This window comes from Apiospora phragmitis, assembly GCF_038363925.1.
Source record: "Apiospora phragmitis strain CBS 135458 chromosome Unknown utg000004l:1.0-3135199.0:1.0-3139288.0, whole genome shotgun sequence".
In the NCBI taxonomy this organism is placed as follows: Eukaryota; Fungi; Ascomycota; class Sordariomycetes; order Amphisphaeriales; family Apiosporaceae; genus Apiospora; species Apiospora phragmitis.
Genome location: NW_027117402.1, coordinates 1,601,325 through 1,624,235, shown reverse-complemented (window position 1 = coordinate 1,624,235; position 22,911 = coordinate 1,601,325). Strand labels below are relative to the sequence as shown.

The following is a 22,911-nucleotide window of genomic DNA, read 5'->3' as shown; positions in this document are numbered from 1 at the left end:
AAAGCGTGTCTGCGTAGGGCTTCATGACTTTTGCTTGACACCCAACTCTCGTAGCTGCCGTCACGAAAGGCAAGAGATCGGCAGTATGTGCATCTATCGACTGTTGTCGTCCCGTCTGCCCTTATCTCGGTGAGCGGGTAAATCACCATACCTTGAGTGGGAGAGTACCTAGGCAAACCTGTTAAGATGGTATACACTTCCTGAATCAGAATTTCTTGTTATTCAATCCGTCGCATGGGATGGCCATTTGAATTGTCTGCACTGTAGGTAGGTAGGTAGTATACTGTACATGGCCAGTTCGCCGTTCTCGTTCTCACTCTGTCCTCTGGCTCTGGTGCGGCAGCCCAGGCGATTTTGAGCTTCAAGCAATGATATTCGAGGTGCTAGGCAAGCCAAGAACTGGCAAGACACGCAGTCCATGAAAACCCATTGCTGCGTTAATAGCACATACAGGTGTGCTTATTGACGTAGACTGATTTGATGGAGAACTGTGCTTGAGCAATGCTCATTCCCTCGAGACAATCAGAGCCATGAATCAAACCGAAGTATCGCTTGGACATTGGACGGGATTTGAAGTATATTGATGAATTGGGTCTGTGCTGCAAATTCCCTTCCTGCAACGGACCGAAGCTTTCGACGGCAGAGCTGTCCAACCAGGTATGTATTACCGCATGCATACCTGTATATTGATTAAGAGCTGTCTTTAATCAACCATTAGCAAGATGTCTCTCTATTTCAGACTGGGAAGTCAAGATGGAAAGGTTTGCACGTTGTTGTGGCTGGGTTGGGATGGGTTGGGATCATCCGATTCCACAACGGACTGCACGGCGCGCATGGCTGCGTCCGAAAGCCTCACGCAAAACCAAAACTGGCTGGACACTGGATGATAGATTGCTCCGATGTTAGAATTGATGCACCCCTGAATGTTTATGCCCTGGATCAACGAGTTTACCCTCTCCGCCAGATCCGGATCCCAATGCGAACCGACAGGCGGAATGACGTCGATTCATCAGAAGGATTCATTACAGGAATGAGAAAAGAAGCAATCCGCCACCGGGTGTTCACAAAACCGAGCGCCATGCTTGCGCTGCATCGATCGAGGGAGGTTGGGTTTTTGGCTGTGTACCTACATAGCTGCAGCTCAATACACAATGTTCGTATGCGTACCTGCCTGCAGCAAGCTCCGGTAGGGCGCTTTGGTCAGATGGCGGGTTGCATTGCTGCTGTGCTGATGGCGTCCAGTGGATTTTGCAGGTTTTGTAGTCAATCAAACTCCATCGATACAGGCGACAAGAAGGTAAATTTCCCCGCCATTAAGACTTGAGTCTATTGTCTTTCGGGGCAATTGTAAAATGTGCTACACCAACCTCGACACATCTCGTGAGGCTCAATGAGTTTCAATCGAGGAATGTGGATGAGGCCATACATAAAATATATACGGGGAACACGAGGAGGTGATCGGCTTTGTTAGAGAAGATCATCTCTATTTTTAGGCGGCTTTTTGCTGGACAGAAGCCCGACCGTCTGGCAGACTAGAGGGCGAGTGCCAGGACAAGTGAACACAAAAAAAAACCAGCCAAACCCGAACCACATGCATGCAGGATGCTGGATGCGTCCTGCTCGCCCCACCCCGGGACTGGACGAACGAACAGGAGTGGCAGAGACGAAGAGCAAATACGATCTTGGCCAAGCCCAGATCGCCGTCGCTTGGTCGACTAGCGGTTCACACTCATCGCCCTCTCCATCGATAGCGCAAATGGCCCGGACTGGCTGGGCGGCGGCTTGCGTGTCCAAAATAACAAAACGGCCGATACATGCATACACTCACTCAATTGTAAACAAGACCGGCGAGACACAGGCTGCGGGAAAAGACCTGAGATTTCCATAGTTTTATCTTCGACCCCCCGACCGAACCTGACCGAACCTGAAGAATATCAACACGCAAAACAGAGCCCACCTATCTGCCAAGTTAGACCAAGGTTCATTCACTTTGCATGAAAAAGAACTCTAGAAGCCAGGAATCCCATCACGGAGCATCCACCAGAATTCTGGCACCAAACCCGTCTGGGCGCGAGGACGTACCGCAGGTGGGCCACAGCTTCTCGTGTTCACTGAATCCAGCGACTGACTTGACCGACCTGGCCCAGAAAGCCCCGAAAATCCCAGACGCTGGCTGGATGACACTCTGAACGGCGTCTTTTGCTCCCTCCTCAGTGGCCCGTCATTAATGCACGGAACTCCCCGACTCCAGTCCAGCTGGCTCTCAGTCCCCCTTCATCATTACCTAAGCCCGTCTCTGCTAAGCCCCCCAGCGAAGGTTCTACGTCTAAGCCTGCCTTCAAAGACGCTTCCATCCTGAATTTCCCTGACCACGAGATCCTGTCTCCCCATCTCACCATCATCCCAACTCGTCAACTCCTGACGGTCTGTCGTTCAAACCCTGGGATAATTCACATCTATTTTACCCGACGTTCGCTATTCTGCTGTTTATTTTCTTTCCGACAATCGCTTCGACTATATCCGAGACACTTACACCACTTGTCTTCGGCCGCCTAATAATTCCCAAGGGAGATTTCGTCCGTGTAATATTGCCCATCGTTCACGCAATTCGTACTGTGGCTTGTTTTCCCAACGCCCAGCGAGAATAAGGAGGCCCTAGCAGCAGCAATCAGCCGCAACTAAGTCCAGCCAAATCACAACAGGTCCCGTCCACGACAACTATTCGTGCTCCTCGGACGTGTCACAACAGCTTTTCTCGAAGATCAGAGGCACTGTTGTATCAACCAGCCTAGCGGGCGTCCAACTCGACTTATCCCATATCAATCTTGCCCTCCTCGCAGTTCCGCGTGGGAGAAAGTCGAACCGTCATTCCAGCACTTGAGACATTAGACGTTAAAAAAAACACCATGAGGGCCTCAATGAGCTTCGGTCAAATCTTGACCACTGCCATTGCCTTTCTTCTTCTACTGCCTCAGCATGGCCGAGCTGGCTTCCTGATGTCGATACTCTTGTCGTACGGCAAGATGAACCCTCCAAAGGTATGTTGCGTAACAGGATTCTCCACAAATAAAGTCACAAGCAAAACACTAACACGATACCGCAGATACTGCATCACCAGCGCCCACCAAGACTGCGGACCCAAAGAGCGACGCCAAACCCTCGGCTACTGACAAGCCCGCGCCATCGACCACTACGGGAGGCGATGAGCCCCAAACAACAAACCTGAACACGGGAGGCATAACTAAGTCCGGCGACTCCAAGCCCACGCATACCGGCAACAGTACTTCGCCGACGCACGAGACGTTTGACCCGCAAGATCCCGCCGGCGGTGTTTCCATGCTGACACCCGCTCCGGTTCTGGGAACTCAGCTGTACAGGATTGGTCAGACCATCACCTGGGGATGGAACTATACGTCGCTGCAGGCTACGCCCACTGCCATCGATGTCCTGGTTTCTTGCAGCACCGCCTCCAAGACGTGGACTCTGACGCAAAACATGACCTACGAGACCAAGGGCAGCTACACCTGGGACACGCACTCCTACGCGGAGACAGCTGTCCAGAACCAGCTGCTGACTGCGGAGTACACCCTGATCATCTACGACGCCGAGTCGTCCGTCTCAGCCACGGCCGAAGCTGGCTACCTCTCCACATTTGACGGCTTCAAGTTCGGGCTGTACAAGCCCCAGGACTACCAGCCGCTGAACGAGTGGAAATGCGCGACCTGCAACGGCGCCGCCAGCCTTGATACCAAGGCTTTGGGCTTCGCCGTGTCGATGAGTGTGATCACGATACTGAGTTTCACATGGTTCGTGGCCGGCTTCGGTCAGCTGCTATAGACCGACACCCGGTTGAGCGTGGAGCGTCTTGTCTTTTCCCACAACTTTTTCAAACTGTGCATATTATGATCAGGGCAGCAGCATCTTACTCTGCATCTTGGGTAAACTCATACAAATTTGGTAATACGGAGCACGGAGAATTGGGGTTGAATATGTTGCATTGGGCGTTTATAATACTTGATGTTGGTCCGCATTTTGGGCTATACATAGCTTGTGAGGATAGGACAGGGAGGCTATTTGGGGGCGACAAAAAAAGAACATATCTCCTAGACACGAAAGTGTCTAACCTAGGAGAGTAACGCAAGATATGGAAATGACCAACTGTTGCTAGAGACAAATATGAGCCATTGGTGGGACGCATGTTTTACCGACACATAGCTTAATATGATCACCTACCAAAACCTTTGCAAGTGACGTTATACTTTGTCTGGGTGTTAATCAATGACTTCTACTGTCTGAACCACACCATCGGCTGCTGCTGCTGTTGATGCTTGTAGTAGTGAATAAACCCTTCTTATCTCGACTTCATTATGGACAGCATCATTTAAAAGGCATATCACAGATAAAGGGGAAGGCAGTTATGTACTACTCTAAGGCTATGTGTGACTTTCCTTCAGCCCAGTCCGGGTTGGTTCATCGGATCTCATCAGATCATCCGCAAACTAAACCCGCCGCCCCGTTCTTCGCGCTCCCTGCCCGCGAAGATGCCGCTAAAGTCGACGCTGGCGGGCGCCTTCTGCCCCCTGCCGGGCGCGTTGGGCGTCTCTTTGCGCCGCCTCCGCTCCTGGCCGGCCTTGCTGGGGAAGGTGGGGAACATGGCCTCGTGCTTGGGCTTGGGGTCCTGGGTGAAGTACTCGTGGCGGAGCATGTCGGCCGCGGAGGGGCGGTTGCGCGGGTCCAGGGACAGGAGGGAGTTGAGGAGCTGGCAGCCGGCCGCGGTCAGGAGGGGAAACTTGGCGCGGATCATGCTGGCCGTCACGGCGGCGGGGGCGTTGGCGGCGGAGGGCAACCGCAGGCTGCGCGCGTTGGGTAGGCGCCGGAAGTCGGGCCAGGTCTCCTCGGTCGGCACGCCGCACAGCTCGAAGATCTTGGACAGGGCGTCGACCTCGTTGCGGCCCTGCAGCAGCGGCTCGCGCGCCAGCAGCTCGCCGAAGATGCAGCCAACGCTCCACAGGTCGACGGCGGCGTCGTAGGTCGGCGCGCCCAGCAGCAGCTCGGGGGCGCGGTACCACAGCGTCACGACGAGCTGGGTCAGCTTCGGCGGGGCCGGGTCCCCGACGTAGCGCGCCATGCCGAAGTCGGCGATCTTGAGCTGCCCGCGGTTGTTGAGCAGCAGGTTGGACGTCTTGAGGTCGCGGTGCAGGATCCAGTGCGCGTGCAGGTAGGCGACGCCCTCACCCAGCTGCCGCAGCAGCGTCTTGACCTCGGACGCCAGGAAGGGCTCCGCCATGTCCTCGAGGATCGACTTGAGGTCGTGCTCGACGAACTCGAGCACCAGGAAGACGGCCTCGATGGGCTCTTTGCGGTTGGGGTGGGTGGCCGCGGCGTCGTTGATGACGACTTCGTGCAGGCCGACGATGTTGCGGTGCGAGCAGTCCTTCAGGATCTGGATCTCGCGCAGCCCTGTCTCGGGCAGGCCGACGCGGCTCGTCGTCGCCGTCGTCGCGATTCCGCCACCGGTCGCCTCGTCCAGCTTTAACCGCTTCAGCGCGACGACTTTGCCGGTCCGCAGGTCTCTCGCGCGCGCTACCCAGCCGTAGGTGCCCTCTTCGATGTCGTTCAGTTTGTCGTAGTTCTCGACGCTGGCGGTGGGCTTCCACGTCGGCGCCTCGAATCGCAGGAGCTTGGCGCTGCTCTCGCCCGTGCTGCTGCTGCCGTCGTCTTTTCCTTTGCCCTTTTCAGTCGTCCTGTCGTCGTCTCGATCGGGCGTGAGCCGCCGCCGCTTCGTAGGGGGTTCGTTTAGTAACCGTCCTTGCTCTTGCTGTGCTTGTTGTTCTGCTGCGGCAGCTTGTTGTGCCTTGGAGGCTATGCGTTTCTGTTCCTCTTCGGCGGCTTTGCGAGCCTTCTCGGCCTTGAGGCGCTTCTTCTCCTCCTTTTCGCGCTTGAGCTTCGCCTCCAGCTCAGCGTCTTCTTCGGTGTCGGCCCATCGTGATTTGCTCGCCATGGTGAAAGCCGTATGTATAAGCGTCCAGGGCACCCTCGAGTTGGGCGCCGCTGCCCGAGTGCTTGTACGAGAATTAGTTGCTGGCGGTGGAGGTTGTGACTTGGAAATTCGGCCTATTTGGATTGTCACAAAGAGTAGTAAGTGTTACGTCAAGTTCGCGATACCGGGAAATGCTCAGTCCAAAACTTTTGGTTGTTCAGGGAGCTGAAGTGTACGTCCTAAACTCCTAGCCAATTGAACCTGCCCACTGATTCGGGTAGCCGCAGCTTTGAAGCCGGCAGAGCTTGAGCTCCAAGCTTTAGCTTCAGAGCTCCGGTCCCCATAATAATTTGATGCGACACCACTCCTCTCATCATAGCTCTGTCTCCGTCTCTCTTCTTGATTCTGATATGTGCCAGCTACCTGCCATGGAAAAGTCGTGATGTCTAGTTTGACCAAGATGAGGTCAATTGCTACTTTGGTAGCCCGTCAAGGGCTGAGAACTTTACCGAAAACCCGAGTCTCCCGGCTCTCCATATCAGCTGCCCCTAGCTTCTTCCACCGCAGCTCAAGAAGCTTCAGTGCCACAACGGCCTTTAGACAAGATGAAGATGGCGGTCGCAAATGGTCAACCCCTTTGGCTAAACAACTAGCCGAGGCCATCAAGGTGATTCTGTTATTCTCAATGGAGTATCTGGTATCTAACTTTCTTCTTATAGGTCACTGGCCCGATCCCTCTGGCTAGCTACATGCGCATGTGTCTTACTGGAGATATTGGAGGTTACTATACCGGAGCCATTGAACAAGGCCGTGACCAGTTCGGTCGAAAGGGAGATTTCATCACGTCTCCTGAGATCTCTCAGGTCTTTGGAGAGCTTATCGGAATCTGGTTTGTTGCAGAATGGATGTCCCAAGGCCGCCCCAAGCAGGGAGTTGAGCTCATCGAAGTCGGCCCTGGGAGAGGTACTTTGATGGATGATATCCTGCGTGTAGGTCAATCTTGAATATACGATGCATCACTACAAGCACCACGACAGCCCTGCTAACATACTTCTAGACGATTCGAAATTTCAAGGACATGGCCTCCGCTATTGATGCAGTATACATGGTGGAAGCCAGTGCTGAGCTAAGGAAAGCACAGAAGAACCTGCTGTGTGGTGAAGGCGCGCAGTCACAAGAGTCCAAATCAGGGCACCACAGCACTTCCAAGTATTCTGACTTGCCCATCGTCTGGACTGAAACTATCAAGTCAATACCCCAGAAGCCAGACAGTACCCCTTTTATTGTAGCACACGAGTTCTTTGATGCTCTGCCCATCCACGCATTCCAAGTCGTTGAGGTTCCACCCACACAAAAAACCCCATCCCCTGTTTCGACCCCAGGTCCAAACCCGAGAACACCCAACGCAACATCGCCAACCCTTCAGTGGCGAGAAATGGTTGTCGCACCTACACCGCCAGACTCTACCCATCAGTCCCTTGGTACGCCCAAGGCGGAACAGCACGGAGGACCTGTTCCCGACTTCCAGCTCACACTGTCATCCTCCTCAACCCGTCATTCCCTCTACCTCCCCGAGACATCATCCCGCTACCGGGCCTTGAAGTCCACCCCCAATGCTGTGATCGAGGTCTGCCCAGACGCTTCGCTCTACGCTACTGATTTCGCCACTCGCATCGGCGGGTCACCACAATATCCGAAGCAGAAGCCCTCCGGCGCCGCCCTCATCCTCGACTACGGCCCCAGCGACACGATCCCCGTCAACTCGCTCCGCGGCATCAAGCAGCACCAGCGCGTGAGCTCCTTCAGCGAGCCCGGTCTTGTCGACCTCAGCGCCGACGTGGACTTCCTCGCCATCGCCGAAGCGGCCATGAAGGCGAGCGAGGGCGTCGAGGTCCACGGCCCCGTCCAGCAGGCCGACTTCCTCGAGGGCATGGGCATCAAGCAGCGCGCGGACATGCTGGCGAAGCGGGCCGGTCAAGTCCAAGGCCAAGGAAACGACAAGGTCGAGATCGAGAAGGCTTGCCAGAGGCTGGTGGACCGCGGCCCCAACGGCATGGGCAAGCTGTACAAAGCCTTGGCGATCTTGCCCGAGAACGATGGGCGTAGACGCCCCGTTGGGTTTGGGGGCGATATACTGGGCTAGGTGGCATTATCTGCGGGCCACGTTTGCCTACAACATTGTCGAACTTATGTATCAATATATGTAAATCAATGTGTTGCCCCTTTTCGATGGGCTCGAGCAAGACCATGGCAAGGCTAATTGGGAACAAATAGCAATGCAACATCAAAATAGAGAGACAATGAATGATCCCAATTCGACATGCTTAATTTAGTAATGGTGACGCAACAAGCCTGGGCAATGGGCTGTATCTAGCGTTATCAGAGACTTATAGATTTGATAGTGACTTGATCAGAACTTAATAACACACTCACACTCGAGGTTTTATACACTTTGAACCAAGCTCTCATGTGTTCTTCAAGACGATAGTGTTCCACGTGGGCTGCGCTACACGCATGCCGGGTGGCCTCCTCCAACCGCCTCCAGGGTCCGTAGCCGTTGTTACCCTTGAGAGTCCCGGCCACGGCCTCGGAGTCATACTCGTTCTCGATGTGGTCCAGGCTCTAAAATTCAACATCGGAAAAGCCGAAGGGCGGCAGGTAGCCTGTGTCGTAGTGGCGGGTTACCATCGCTGATGTCGGCCATATCTTCTTTATACCAATCTTTGGATTTTCTGCTGTACTGCCACGGTTTTAGACTGTAACACAAGTCTGGGTCTTGATACCAGGATGAGTTCTCGAGTTCAACGTAAACCAAGAGACCCTTCTGCGAATCAGAATCGTCATGGTGTTTAGAAGCATTGATATCTCATAAGAAGAATGAAGGTAGCTGATGGGTTCCTTCTCCATCAGAGCTGAAGGACTCACAACGAGCAGGTGACCCCTCAATGTTCAACTCAAAAAGGGGGATTGTCATACCTGATACATTCGAAATTCTCATAGAAAGATTCAACTGCCATACATGCAAGTCCCATGGATAGACAAAAGCTAGATGGCAGCCTCTGCTATATAATGACGGAGAATAAAGAAAAAACCCCTGCTCCCTATCTCCGGCTGTGATGGCTCGGATGCCTGCTTAAACACTGTGGTTAGTGAATGGTGGCTTATTCCGACGAATAATCGTGCAAATCAGGGTGCCTTAGACAAGTCGAGCAAAGAAGTCTTTTGAGTTGCAGATTGCGTGTACACGGTTTCACTTGAAGCGTTCTACTGAAAGTGAAGAGTCTGTACCTTTCATTGAATGCTAGATGAGAATTTGAAAGCGACGAAGAATCCCGACCCATCTATCGGAGATGTCTTGACATCTGGGAGTATCTGAATCTTATAAACTGGAGGAGCATAACAAAACTCCGAAGCTCAGATATATTGAACGGAACGTAGAAACACTTCAAGCCAATCTACCTACTAACAATAATCGGACTTATTCATCCTCGTTACCCACCCTCGTCACTCACGTCACCCACACAACTTTCCACATTGAATGCAGCTTCAGCCACCCCAGGTCATTGATCAGTTTGGCGCACGGACTCTTTCAGGATCACGAATCAAGCACAAACTCCAGACGGAACGCACAGATCCTTGGCAAGGATCCAAGCCCCAGAAAAAGCGCACAAGGATACTCTACGGAAGAACCTTGATCCGGCAACATGACCTCAAGCAACAAGGCTGCTCAGCCCCGGCCTACTCGTACGCGCTCCTCGAGGCGACTGGAGGACGACAGGAGTGAACCCGAGAATCACAGTGCAGGCCTCAAGCGAAAGCGAGCCTCCAGTCCGTCCACGATGCAGCTCGAGGTAAGAAATCCGTCGCTTCCCTCCGGCAAACCCAGTGAGTTGCGACGTATTAATTAGCTGACACATTCTGGCATTGCAGCGCAAGGTCAAGCTCGTTACCGAGCAGCGCAACATGTAAGTCAGACCGCGTTCCGCGCACGACGCGCCGCAACCCGCCATCGCATACGTTCGGCCTCCTAACAATATTCTTCCTGTACAGTGACAAGGAGTCTCCTATGCCAGAGTTTCCTATGAAGGAATGGAGCGTTAAGATATTCCTCACTGACGCCGAAGGTGGCGAGCATCCTGCCAATTGCTTCACCAAGGTTACCTACAACCTCCACCCGTCCTTCGCCAACCCCAACCAGAGTACGTCGTCTAATCTCATGCAAACCCGGGCCTTCCCTTTTGCGTCTTTGTATCACTGACAGTGTGCGTGCAGCTTTCACAGAGCCTCCGTTCACCTGTAAGAATGAGGGATGGGGCGAGTTCGAGATGTCCATTGACATGTTCACGACCGAGAAGGGTGGTAAGACCACTGTATACCACGACCTCAACTTCCAGTCGCCCCGATACGAAGTTCTCCAGACCGTCACCTTCAAGAACCCTTCCCAGGCCCTGCTCAACATCCTGCGCGAGACCGGCCCCGTTAGCACCGAGGAGGATCCCAAGGTCAACAAGGTTCGCAAGGCCAACGACGGCAAGAAGCGGAAAAACCAGTGGGATTTCGAGAAGATGGCAGATGCCATGACCAAGCTTGACGAGGACGACCTGCTGCACGTCATCCAGATGATCCACGACCACAAGAACGAGGATACCTACACGAAGAATGACATGGAGATGGGCGAGTTCTCAGTTGATCTCTTCACGCTGCCAGACAACCTGGCTCGCATGATCTGGGATTTCTTGGTAAGTCACCGTCCCACTGCGCGCAATACTTATACTGACCTACTCTACTAGGTTGATCAGAAGAAGGTGGCCTAGTGGGACGACTAATCCTCTGGTTCCTGAACTTACCCCTTGTACACTGTATTATTGGCTTCGGGGAAACATGGGCAGTATCCATTAATGCATTGCATTGGAGTTTCCTGAGGCGGCATAAAAAGAGGCCGAATAAGCAGGAGTTAGTCCTGTGGACTTTGCGTTTGTTAATTCGTCCCGTTTCCTTTTCACTGCACCATGTCATAAACAAGACGCAGTTATACCGCGATGATTTTGATTTTCCCGCATCATCACTGTCGCAGAATGGAAGGCGGTCACTCCAGAGGGGGGTGAAGACAGTTGATTGACATGAACTGGACGGTGGCAATGATGATGACTCCAATCGAGGTTGCCGTCAACGCTTATAGTTAAGTCACCATTAGATACCCGGCATACCCGCCGAACAACGTATGAATAAAGCTGGTTTCAATCTAAAGCATGGAATACTCTATCCCTCGATAAGACATACAAACACATTCGGGGTTTGTTCTATTTGACGGACGTGGTCAGAGTGTACAGGCATGGTTCATGTGACCTCGCATCAGATCAGGGGGCGAAAGGAGTCTCCGTCCGATCCTCCCTGTATCTGGGTCGCGTGTCTTTCCCCCCTGGGGTAAATCAGATCTGGGGACACTTCAGCTGAGCCTATCACAACTATCGATTTGCAGGGCGAAGAGCTGGAATCCAGCGTGACATAGGTTATGACATCACACAGGCCCGGCAGACCTTTCTACACCGCCAATTCGTTCCTGGTACTCAGCTGGATTTATTGACAATGGAGGAATTGACTTGCGAATCAAATTCCGGGGGAGCGTTGTAATAAAGGCTCATATTAGTGATATTAATCAATTGAGGTCAGCGACTAGTGTATAGCTAGGGGAGCTGTCCAACGTGACTTCCCATGTCTTACCGGCATCCCCATTTTTCGGTGAGCGGGAAGGTCAGACTTCCGCGGTCTGCAGGTGAATCCGACGCAGGGTACCCTGAGACCAGACAGATCCTTAGCTTCCAGAGCGGCAGTTCGCGAAGCAGCTCGTAGAATTTATGACTACGCTCTCTGAAAGAAAACGTTCTACGGAATCAGGACTGGCATATTATTTCATAGCCATAATAATTGCTCCTCGACCGCCACTCAGGTACATGTAGATATCCGATTTTACGATTTTCTCGCGCCTTGCTCTTGGCAAGACGGAAAAGAAAAGAAAACCAATACGCTATTGCAGGACATATGCATATTGTGCCACGCCAATTTTCCATCTTGCTCTTGGAACTCTGATTCTTGACGCAACAATGCTTTTGATTGGCCAATTTTCTAGATTTCCAATGCGATTTCATGTCTCTCCCGTTGGATGTGGATGCCATCATTACACCGAGATGACCGAGGTGCTTTTGTACGCTGACTGGAAGAACATCAAGCGCATGCGCGTTGCTATTCATTGACTGGCTAGACCGCTGAGGTGGGTTGCACATAGGGATGCAAGGTAGCCCCAGATCTGACTGATCAGTTGGGAACAATCGGCCAGCTTATCAGACCAATCGAAGGTTTTTCGTACAGCGCTGCTTTTCATTTTCACTCGTCCACGCAGCCACGTCCCCCGTATGCTCGTGACCCTTTTTGGACCAGCCGCAGCGCAGGCCCTCGATAGAAGAGACTTTATGATTCGAACGATCCATTGCACTGGTCCGTCCCATTCGTTCTTGCGATGCCCGTAGGACTTGAGGCGATGGTTTACAAATACAAGTAATCCGGCCGAGCTCCGAATTAGTGCACATGACCTGGGCTACGCAAATAGGCTTCCAGCATGCGGACTTTCTGCTCAGTGTTCCGCTCCAATTGATCGTTGAGCACTCAAAATCTTCTAGGCAGGCTACCTACTCCGTACTTATACACCTGATGTAAGTATGTACAGCATGAACAGTGCACCTACTGTAGGCAGACAGCGCAAATAAACATATATTTAGCTCTATTTGGAATCGTACATTGTCTCTCAGCAATCAATATCTATCTTTCTCAGCCAATTGATGGATAATACCAAAGGAAGGGTCGTCTAGAGTCTACGATTGGACTGCAGGAGATTTATGTAATGGCCGGAGATTTAGTACGGAAGAGGGATGGGGGTGAAGGCTCTACAGTACTGTATCCCCGCACTCAACGTAGTACTTGCAGTGAGCCATGTAGCTAGCAGCCAATGAAGCCCATACCTGCCCAGCTAGGTATCGGGAACTGGCTGGGCTTGTCGTAGGGCCCGTTGGCGGTTGGGGAAAAGAGAGGAGTTCGGGTCAGAAGAGCTTCTGCTACCCTCCCTCATAAGTCCCTATCGAAAAGGCGCCTTGACTAATAAAAAAGCTTCCCCGTCCTTACAAAAGCACCCCTCGTCCCACTTCACCACCGTCCCGCCTTTTGAGCCTTCGAAAGCCCTCAACAACCGCCTTAAACCGAACTATCTTCACTTTTCCAAGAGACGTGGGGGGCTTCCTACAGACACTGGCCACTTTCATTGCGCAAGAAACATTCGACCTTGTGCTTGAGTCGCAAGGTTCCCGTCAGGCCATCAGGCCACCGGCCCGTCATCATTGCTTGTTGCCATGTCCCAATTCTCGAGTCAGCTACCGCCAAGTCAACAACAGCAGCAGCCACCGCTACCACAGCAACAACAGCAACAGCAACAGCAGCAGCGCCAGACATCAGAAGCTGGCGCGGATCCCTCACCCCAGCCTCCCCAGCACAAGCGGGTATACCAGGTCAGTCCAATTGCCAATGCGACTCTGTTGTGACGAATCTATGCCGAGCTTCTTGCTGACCAATGTGCTGTTTCTGTTTCGCATTACAGGCTTGTATACCATGCCGACGCCGCAAAGTGCGCTGCGATCTAGGCAGCGTAGATAACCCACATGACCCCCCGTGCGTCCGCTGCCGGCGCGAAAGCAAGGAGTGCTACTTCAGCGCCACACGAAGAAAGCGCAAACACGATGAAGATGGCGAGGAAGAGGGCGACGAGGCCTACGTCGTCCGTAACGGCCGGAAACAACACCACCTGAGCGTATCCGAAGCCTCACCACCACCGCCGGTCAATAAACATGCCTATCGCAATGTCCCGCTGACGCCTGGGGGCTCCACGGGCAGGAACCAGCCTCTCAAGCGCCCGGACTCGGATCAAGACAGCGGTGGGAAGAGCCGAGGCAATAGCCTCACTGATATAGGCGATGGCGAGCCGAACGCGCAGATGGAGAATCTGGAGGCACAGTCCGTTATGCGCCAAGAGGTCTATGGGCCACACGATGCTTTAGACCTTCTTTACAAGGCGGCCACGAACAAGTCAGTCTAATAACTTCTTTGCGCGTATATGCCATATTCGGACTGTGTACTGATTGCTACCACAGTGTTCATGTTGATACCATGCATCGCCGGCAGGAGAGCATCAGTACAGTGGTGCAGCCATCACCGGCTACCCTTCAAACTAAGACTCCTACTGATTCGCTACTGAATGCTCATGTTCAGCCAAGCCGCATTCAGTCAAAGTCTGCTGAGCCCATTGACCCGCGTCTGATGATGGGGGCTCAAGGCCACGATAAAGAAAAGCTTGACAAGATGCTCGACCTTCATCTAAATCCCGGGTACGGGGATGCGCTGAAAGCTTGGTCCCGGTTTCGCTTCGTTCGCGCCGGTTGGTTTACAAGCCAAGAAGCCATCAAGTACATTGCGTAGTAAGTACGCAGTCTGGCCCCGCGAGATCACTGGCTAATGTCCAAAAGCTACTTCAAGTTCCTGTCGCCTATGACCCCTATCTCGCCACCTACTTTTGGAAACCCAGGGACTCACTACACCCTCTTGACTGAGGAGCCTATCCTCGTCGTCACTTTGCTTACCATTGCGTCGAGATACTACATGATATCTGGTCCTGGTGGCCATTGCAGATCGCATGCGATTCACGAGGAGCTCTGGCGGTACCTGCGCCGCATGATCGAAAGATGCGTATGGGGCCAAGAGGCCTTCGGGGGCGGGTTCTGCGGCTCAGGGGCTGACGAGTCTCTCACTTCGAGCACAGCTCCCTGGCGCGGGTTAAGAAAGGGAAGCTTACGCACACTAGGCACTATCGAGTCTTTAATGATTTTGACTGAGTGGCATCCGCGGGCTCTGCACTTCCCCCCAGATGAAGCTATCGAAGAACTGATGTTGCCATCTTATGACGCTAATATGCACACAGACGAGGATGGAAACTTCCGCGGCGACGTTGGCGGTAAAAGAATCGAGGGATGGCTTGAGCCGGCCTGGAGAAGTGATCGAATGTGCTGGATGTTGCTGAGCACAGCCATGGGCCTTGCATACGAGCTGGGTGTTTTTGACAACATCGAGGAACTACTCGCGACAAATGCAATCACTCGCCCTGAATATGAAGACGAAGGCTATCGTCTCCGAGCACTGCGGATCAAGCGTCTGTTACTGATATATGCCACGCAGTTGGCAGGCAGGTTGGGATGGACCAATATGGTGCCGGAAAGCATTCGATCAAGCGACCCCGCGCTCAGGGGCTCCAAGCAGCGGCCCGCGACAAATGACGGCAACACACCAGGCACCAACATGTCTTCCGCCACTTTCAATTACGTCCCCGACGTGGAGCTTGACGATCGCATCATCCACTGTTGGGTTGGTGTTAGTAATGCCATGCACCTTGGAAACGAAAGGCTCTTTCGGTCCCGCAAGCACACTACCGAAATCATTCAGACTGGCAAGTACACAGCTATGCTGAAGGATTTCCAGCCTATCTTGAGAGATTGGTGGAAGGATTTCGAGCGTATGCATGATATGCCCCCATATATCCGCCACATCCTCACGATTGAGTACGAATATGTCCGGATATACGTGAACTCGTTGGCCTTGCAAGCCGTGGTCGAAAGATGTACCAACAAAACTGGCCGCCCAAGCAACGGCGCCCAAGGCCCCAGTGCGAATGGACACTCTGCCATGTTGTCTCCCCAAACACAATCTTTCCTAGGCGCACTTCCTCTCGGCCACCTCGGCGATTTCCGTGCTGAAGACCAGCAGTTTGTCAAGGAAGTGGTGGAGGGAAGTCGTAACCTGCTCCGGACTGTGGTGCACGGCCTGCTCCCGGATGGATATCTGAAGCATGCGCCAGTCCGCACATACTTCAGAATCATCAGCGGTGCCATGTTTCTTCTGAAAACATTTGCGCTTGGTGCCCCGAAGTCGGACATCAATCTCAGCATCATGCTGATGGACCAGGCTGTTGCAGGACTTCGGGGCTGCGTTGTCGATGATGTCCATCTCGGCATCCGCTTCGGGGACCTGCTCGAATCACTTACGTATCGACTACGTAGTAGATTCAAGCATGCGCCTACGCAGAACATGCAAAGTGATTCAAGGAGCGGTGATATAAGCCGGGCCGAGAGCGTTAACGGCCAGCTTTCCCACTCTCTTGGCATAGAAAGCGGGTTCTTGTCTTCTAAGCTTAAGGAGTCTTTGGGTGAGCATTCCCTGGCGACTTCGAGATTTCGAGTCAAACATATAAGAGACTCTACTGACATTCCCATAGATGGGTCCACTACCCCGTCTATGCCCATCACTGCCACGCCTTTCGATTTGAATACGTCTAATTACACATTCATGCACGGCGCATCGTCTCTCCTGGGGGGGTCGCATACACCAGCCGTGAGTGGCTCAGCCCTCGACCACAGCATCAGCGATAATCTGTTCGAGCCAGGCACGGAATGGACCAACCCAGAGGATCCGACGTGGTACCTTCCTCCGGGACCTGGTTTATTCCAGAATATGGGCGAAAATTCCAACGTGACGATGACTGACCAGGGCGTCAACATTGGCGGGCTTGACCTGCTCGACTACATGGCCATGGACCCTTCCAACTTCAACGCGATGGAGGGTTCGGGCTTTTGATCTAGCGATGTGATGCTCTCTTATTACTTTTGGCTGCTGGGTGGGCAGGAGCTTCGTGACATTTAATTTCTTACTTCATAGGCTGGGGAATACTATGGGGCGTTTGATGGGATGAGAGGAAACAATGTGTTTTTCTCTTTCTTTCGGTTTCGGGATTTTTGGGAGCTTTTATTATTGCCATGCGCCTCACGACATGGGCTGGGTGATTAAGGTATAGTTCAGAAAACAGGGTGTGATGTTTGAGGAGGAATTGCAGACGAGATTCACGATGGAAGATACCCAGAATGACGCTTATCGAAGTTCATATTTTAGCAGGAGCTGTTGAAAATTTGGCGTAATCCAAATATATATAGTTGATTGGAATGTTTATTATCGAATGTAGCTGATGTCATGTGCAATAAATATTCTCTATCTTTATGTTGTTCTGTCTTTGACAATTGCCGATATTATGCTGTTCTAGAATGTGATTCTCAAGATCGGATATGTAGGTTAATGGTTAGTGGCCAGCCTAACGAGGCAGTCATCTAGTATACCGATAAGCCGACCAATCTTCAACAGTAACCGGTGAGATGGCCGAGTTGGTTATGGCGTCAGGTTAAGGTCACCTTAATATCTTCATCCTGGTGGAGCAATCCGCGTGGGTTCGAATCCCACTCTCATCACTGAGATTACCACGCTCTTCTGACCACAGAAGAACTGCTTCCTTTTTTTTTTTTGGTCCATTTCAAGTAGGTAAATAGTCCTTTGTTTTAGGTTACTGCTATTATTTTGGAGTTGAGTTGTTTGGAAAGGCTCTCGTTCGGATCAGATCAGCGATATCTCTATCTACCTGGAATTGTGAATTATCACTCCGTCCCTCCGAGCCCTCTGGTAAGGCAGTTTCCAGGCGAAGGTGTTGTAATAACCATCGCCCTCGACGCCATCGAAGTTCCTATTGCCGCCCCTGGGACCGCCCGGCGCAGACTTGGTGTGCGTCAGCGGTGGGATCGGCGTGAACAGCATCTCGTGCATCATCCTGTTCTCCTCCGGACTCTGGAGCTGGTAGTACGTCAACGAGGAGCGATTCTCCTGTCTTCTCAATGATCGCTGCATCACTCTTGTCGCCAGGTTGCTGCCGCTGTTCGCCTTGGCGTCGCGGTCGGTGATCGTTTTCCAGACGGCCCACGCGAGGTTCCAGAACCAGCGCCAGAGAACGGGCAGGCTCGCGCAGATGATGTTCGTGTGCACTTCGATCATGGACCACATGCCGACCTCAACGTTAACCCCTGACAACGAGAAGTAAGTCAAATCAGTTTCATCTTGTGGAGATGCAGTGGTGTTGGCAGGCTTACACGTGAGATCCAACGAAGTCCCATATTCAACAAGATATTTGAGCCTTACGATACTTGTGATCGTGGCGCTATTGATTGGAGCGAGCACACTGTCAATGCATGGGATGCACACGGCGTCCGAAAGTACCAAATGCAGACAGGCAGGCAATCAAGCAAGCAATACTCACAAGAACGCGAAACCGAAGAGCAGTGAGACGCTCAGCTTCTTCCGCATGCTCATCTGCATGCGGAACAGATGCGGTAGGGGCAGGACGATCATGAAGATGTCCTCGGCGATGGTGAGGCCGCCGTCCACATAGCGGACGACCTGGATATCGAGACACTTGCGCGGCTCCAGCGACGGGATCCAGTTGGCCTGGATCGGCAGGCACTGGATCGTGACGACCGTGGTGAAGGCGACGCCCGAGCAGAAGTAGAAGACGAACCCGGCCCGCACGACGCGCTGGATCCACACGACCTGGGAGAAGACCCGCCGGATGAGGCACAGGATGGCCACCTTGGCGAGCGTCTTGACCAGGCTGTAGACGATCTGCCCCGCGTAGACGAGCTGCAGCAGCGCGGTCACTTTGGCCGGGTCCACGTCCCAAAGGTGCAGGCCGAAGCCCAGGAAGCCGGTCGCGAGGATTAGGGCGTCGGCGGAGATGGCGAAGATCTTTGCTTTGTGTGATGAGCTCACTTGGTTGCCGCCAAGGGTGGTTCGTTCACGTACCGAAGCCAGCACTATGACGATGTCATCGCCCAACAGCGTCCCCGATATCGTATACCGCGCTACGAGACGCGCGATCACGATGGGAAATGTGAGGGCGATGGCCACGCAGCTAACGACTTTGACTTGTAGGACCCGCGATTCTTTCGGGTAGGAGGCACACAGCTGCTCCCTGGCCTTGCTCGCCTCTGTTGTTGTGACTCGACCGTATTAGGTAGATGTATGGCAGCTGCTGTCGGGCACGATAAGGGGAAACCGATCTCTTACTTATTGAGTCTTCCAGTCCACAGGCGCTCTCCACGCACACTACGACGTCCAACAGCAAGTCGTGGTTCGTGCATAAACAGTCGGATAATTTCTTGATGTTCGTTAAAGGGCATTTACCGGTGCCGAGCAAGACGACGATGCAGGGTCGCTGTCCCCCCACGATGTAGACAACGATTAACAGCGAGCTAGACATATCTCCTGACCGGAATGAGTAAGATACTTACAGCACAAGAAGGCAGTGATGCCGCAAGAGTTAAGATGTCCGGGCCAAGGGTTGATTGAGCTTCAACTATCGGTATCATCAGAATGGCCGCGATGGTCAGGGGCAGTAACGGTAGCAACCGCCAGCTCGACATGTTGTGAACCGACACGCTGAATGTTGTTATACCAGTGAAAACCAGAGGAAGAGGGAGAAACGTAACTTGGACGTTCAATAGAAAGATGGGCTCAAGTTGCTCTATTTCAGTTTCACATCGGATTACACGATGAAGCGGATGGCACGGACATGGCGAACAGACCGCCTTAAGCTACTGTAAGCCCAGGCGAGGATGCCCAGCGCGGGTGTTTATCAATAGACCGAAGCTTTCCGTCTCAAGTTTCTCGCTGATTGCGGTTGACTCGAAAAGCAGGCCATAGGGGGCTCTAAGTTTGTTTGGTGGGTGCCAATCATCATCCGCCCGGGTTATCCTCCTGCTCACACAGACCGGATATTGTTTCACCCTGTACACAAGTTTATTTCCACTGCAGTCTTTCCGACGCCGATGGCGACGTCGCTTCGAGGTGCCGGGATCTTTCCAGCGGGCTACCCAAGTCACAATGGGTGACTCGGTGAACCCAGCGAAGCCTCATCATCCCCATTCGGTTTCTGAACTGAATTTTGCTCAACGTTCATCATCCACAAAGCAGCAGACGAATCACCTTCCCCAGCTCCTACCTTCATGCTTTCTGGTCGTCTGCAGCTACGCACGAGCTCGGTGGTATCGCGAATCGTCTTTTGCCGGTCCGTCCGACGGCTGAGCAGATACTCCTGGAGCTGCACCCGCGTGAGCGTATCCAGGGATATGTGGGCAGCAAATTCCGCGGCGAGGCGTTTCATTTCGTCTGATTCTTCTTGCGAGGCGTTGCTGCTCTCTTTGGATGTTTTCAGAGCACCACCGTCTTGGTGGTTTTCTGAAGATGATGATGACGGATGGAGGCGCGCGAAGACCCGCGGGGCCAGGATCCGCAAGAACATCTGCTGCGCGACCTCGGGGGTGATGTACCGAAAGTAGATGCGCTTGTCGACGCGCCCGGGCCGTAGCAGAGCCTCGTCCAGGGTGTCGGGCTGGTTGGCTGTTATGACGACGACGCGGTTCTGCGCGGATGCGACGCCGTCCAGCACGTTGAGCAGCCCGGACAGCGTCGGACCCGTTTGTGCAACGGCCTGTTGGTCCTTGCCACCGGCCTTGTCCCACCGAATGCGCGCCGAGTCGACATCCTCGAGGAGCACGATGCAGCGCGGCTCGATCGACTCGAAGACGCGCTGCAGCTGCGCGTCGTTGCTGATGTTGGGCAGCGGCAGCACGTACAGGGGATGTCGAGGAAGCCCGCAATGGCGATGGCGAAGCTGGTCTTACCCGTCCCCGGCGGGCCCCAGAACATGTAGACGCGCTGGTAGGGGATGGCGAGGTCGCCGTAGAACTGCTGCGTCAGGGGGTCGAGGTAGGCCTTGGCAGCTTCGTCGAGGTGGATCGTGTCGAGGGCGCGTTTGGGCTTGTACTGCAGCGGCCACGACCCGTCCGCCAGGGAGACCAAGTGCACCGTCACGTAGGTCTTCTGCTTCTCCTGGCTGGCGCGGCGGCACAGCTTGAGAAACTGCTTGATGGGGTCGATCGAGCGGCCGAAACACAGGACGGAGATGCGCTTCCCGCCTTGTCTGGCACCCTCGTTTTCGCCATTGTAGTCGCCCCCGTGCGCATGAGTGGTGGGGCGAGCGACCCGGACGAGAAAGGGGCGGTGGCGGTAGAAGAAAGAGGTATTGCGGAGGCCGGGGAGGTAGACGATATTGGGCTTCGCCGGCCCCGGCGGGGCGGGCGGAAGTTCGGGTGATGATAAAACGGAGACAGGTTTTGGTGGGTATAGGCTCAGAGGACGCGGGTCTGCCGGGGAATTAGGATGTTGCGCGAGACCTAGTCGGTAACGTCCTTGGAGAGCCCGTCGCTGCGGTATATGGACGCGGTGGAGGTGAAGGGGCCGATGAGCAATTGCAGGAGGGCTGGATCATGGCCGGAAGCACGAACCAGCCCTTGTAAAAGGCGCCTCCCACGGTGGTAGCAGTGAGGAGAGCTGTCTTGGTGCGGTTGCTGAATCGGTCCAGGAAACGGAGTAGGGGGAAGTCAAGGCCGTGGCCGAGATAGCCTGCTAGGAAGCTGTCCATGTTCGAGATGAATGGATGCTGGTAAAGGTATCGGTAGCTGAATGTGTGTTTACGAATGGATGATATACTGTTGGAGAGGGCATCGAGTTCAGTTCGAACTTAACCCCACCCCCTTTTTTGTTAAAACATATTTAGGCATCCTTTTCCATGCTGACGTGACACTGTCCCCGGCGGCAAGATAAAGCAAAAGGTTAAGCGATACAAACATACCCTTCATGCTTCTTCCCGCTTTGCAAGATCACTTCGTGCTTGGTAACACAAGTTTGACACGCTTATTACTTCAGATGGATTGTTATGCGGGAAAGTTGCCCTGAATGTTGAGAAAAGGCAACAGAATAACGACTGAGGCTTTTCTTGGCGCATTCTTCGCAATCCCGATGCACATTTTGTACCATATCGAGTATTAAAAACTGTATCTCAGCCTTTCCATGATTGAAGAACCGATAGAACCTCATCCGAGTGAATCTCTCTCGCCCGGTCAAAGGCGTTTTGCGTCGGGCACAAGGGGGCCTCTAATGTTGGAATCGGCCCCTTTCTTCCTGCAACCATGCCACTACCCTTGCACCACGCTGTCGAGCGGCTGCAAACGCAATCGGTGTGCATCAGTGATGTGTATGTCCATTGATTTGTGAGAAACGTCACAGTCGATCCCGTTCACGTCTGGCCCGTGCTCCTCGACACAGGAACCGGCGAATCTCAACATCGGTAGCCATGTCGCCGGCGCCCTCGTCGCCGGCAGTTTTGTTCATCGTGAGCCATGTCTGCAGCTCCACTCCTTGCTACCGCCACGGCGACGTGTAGAACGCGGGGACTAGGCTGCACGCGCCGTGTTCCTCGAGGAATTTGCACATGGCGACCGTGCTAGATGCGGCCAACGTTTCCAGCACAGCGCGGTGATTCTTTGTAGCCCTTGACGCCTGTGAAACCGTCCACCTTGGCCCTGTTTTCCTCCACGAGTCCCTACGCCAAATGATTTCTGTGTTTCTAGTTGCAGGTTATGTATTTCGGTCTTAGTAGATCCGAATTGAGCTCTGGATTCTTGGGGGTGATTTGATTGTGGGAATGATGACCTCGTGCGCCACGCGACGTCATATGACCGGTATTGCATGCGCGTTCCCGGATCTGGCTTATTACTATGGTTTTTTAAGTACTATGGGGGTTTATAGTTGCCCCTTAATTTAAGTACTCACTATGGCTACTGAGCTGAGCGTTTTATGAAAAAGCTCAGAAATATAGAATAAATGTATCATATACATAAAAAAGAGCACAAGACGGTGTCACTATGCATGAGCGATACCTTAGAGCACCCGCCCCATCTATAATCCACACGGATCATCAGCCGCTGACGTTTTTTCCGACATCTCAAAACGTTGAGGGCATTTATGTTCGGTGGGCGGAAGAAATTCGATCATTGAACGTCCGGATCGTGTACATACCAGGAAAGAGGAACCTGGTTGCAGACGCGTTGTCCAGAACGGTGTTCCCGGAC

General features: G+C 53.2%; 8 protein-coding genes across 8 annotated transcripts; 4 read left to right on the top strand and 4 right to left on the bottom strand.

The window, feature by feature from the left end:
- Window positions 1-2,906: 2,906 nt before the first annotated feature.
- Window positions 2,907-3,837, top strand: PG994_003641 (uncharacterized protein; the record flags this gene model as incomplete). Its single annotated transcript, XM_066855050.1, has 2 exons — window positions 2,907-3,038; window positions 3,130-3,837. The coding sequence occupies 2 exons, from the start codon at window positions 2,907-2,909 to the stop codon at window positions 3,835-3,837; spliced, it is 840 nt and encodes a 279-aa protein (XP_066719328.1).
- Window positions 3,838-4,483: 646 nt separating this feature from the next.
- PG994_003640 (kinase-like domain-containing protein) lies at window positions 4,484-6,001 on the bottom strand (the record flags this gene model as incomplete). The annotated part of the gene is made up of 1 exon (XM_066855049.1): window positions 4,484-6,001. One exon carries the CDS (start codon window positions 5,999-6,001, stop codon window positions 4,484-4,486), a length of 1,518 nt encoding a protein of 505 aa, XP_066719327.1.
- A 439-nt stretch (window positions 6,002-6,440) lies between these two features.
- Window positions 6,441-8,123, top strand: PG994_003639 (Protein arginine methyltransferase NDUFAF7; the record flags this gene model as incomplete). The annotated part of the gene is made up of 3 exons (XM_066855048.1): window positions 6,441-6,647; window positions 6,700-6,969; window positions 7,038-8,123. The coding sequence occupies 3 exons, from the start codon at window positions 6,441-6,443 to the stop codon at window positions 8,121-8,123; spliced, it is 1,563 nt and encodes a 520-aa protein (XP_066719326.1).
- Window positions 8,124-9,684: 1,561 nt separating this feature from the next.
- Window positions 9,685-10,794, top strand: PG994_003638 (uncharacterized protein; the record flags this gene model as incomplete). Its single annotated transcript, XM_066855047.1, has 5 exons — window positions 9,685-9,831; window positions 9,911-9,945; window positions 10,031-10,179; window positions 10,253-10,719; window positions 10,771-10,794. 5 exons carry the CDS (start codon window positions 9,685-9,687, stop codon window positions 10,792-10,794), a joined length of 822 nt encoding a protein of 273 aa, XP_066719325.1.
- A 2,583-nt stretch (window positions 10,795-13,377) lies between these two features.
- Window positions 13,378-16,702, top strand: PG994_003637 (uncharacterized protein; the record flags this gene model as incomplete). The annotated part of the gene is made up of 5 exons (XM_066855046.1): window positions 13,378-13,533; window positions 13,623-14,107; window positions 14,173-14,496; window positions 14,545-16,274; window positions 16,344-16,702. The coding sequence occupies 5 exons, from the start codon at window positions 13,378-13,380 to the stop codon at window positions 16,700-16,702; spliced, it is 3,054 nt and encodes a 1,017-aa protein (XP_066719324.1).
- Window positions 16,703-17,527: 825 nt separating this feature from the next.
- Window positions 17,528-17,947, bottom strand: PG994_003636 (uncharacterized protein; the record flags this gene model as incomplete). The annotated part of the gene is made up of 1 exon (XM_066855045.1): window positions 17,528-17,947. One exon carries the CDS (start codon window positions 17,945-17,947, stop codon window positions 17,528-17,530), a length of 420 nt encoding a protein of 139 aa, XP_066719323.1.
- A 249-nt stretch (window positions 17,948-18,196) lies between these two features.
- On the bottom strand, window positions 18,197-19,199 carry PG994_003635 (Satratoxin biosynthesis SC1 cluster protein 4; the record flags this gene model as incomplete). The annotated part of the gene is made up of 2 exons (XM_066855044.1): window positions 18,197-18,927; window positions 19,007-19,199. 2 exons carry the CDS (start codon window positions 19,197-19,199, stop codon window positions 18,197-18,199), a joined length of 924 nt encoding a protein of 307 aa, XP_066719322.1.
- A 618-nt stretch (window positions 19,200-19,817) lies between these two features.
- PG994_003634 (uncharacterized protein) lies at window positions 19,818-21,422 on the bottom strand (the record flags this gene model as incomplete). The annotated part of the gene is made up of 3 exons (XM_066855043.1): window positions 19,818-20,547; window positions 20,571-21,144; window positions 21,221-21,422. 3 exons carry the CDS (start codon window positions 21,420-21,422, stop codon window positions 19,818-19,820), a joined length of 1,506 nt encoding a protein of 501 aa, XP_066719321.1.
- Window positions 21,423-22,911: the final 1,489 nt, after the last annotated feature.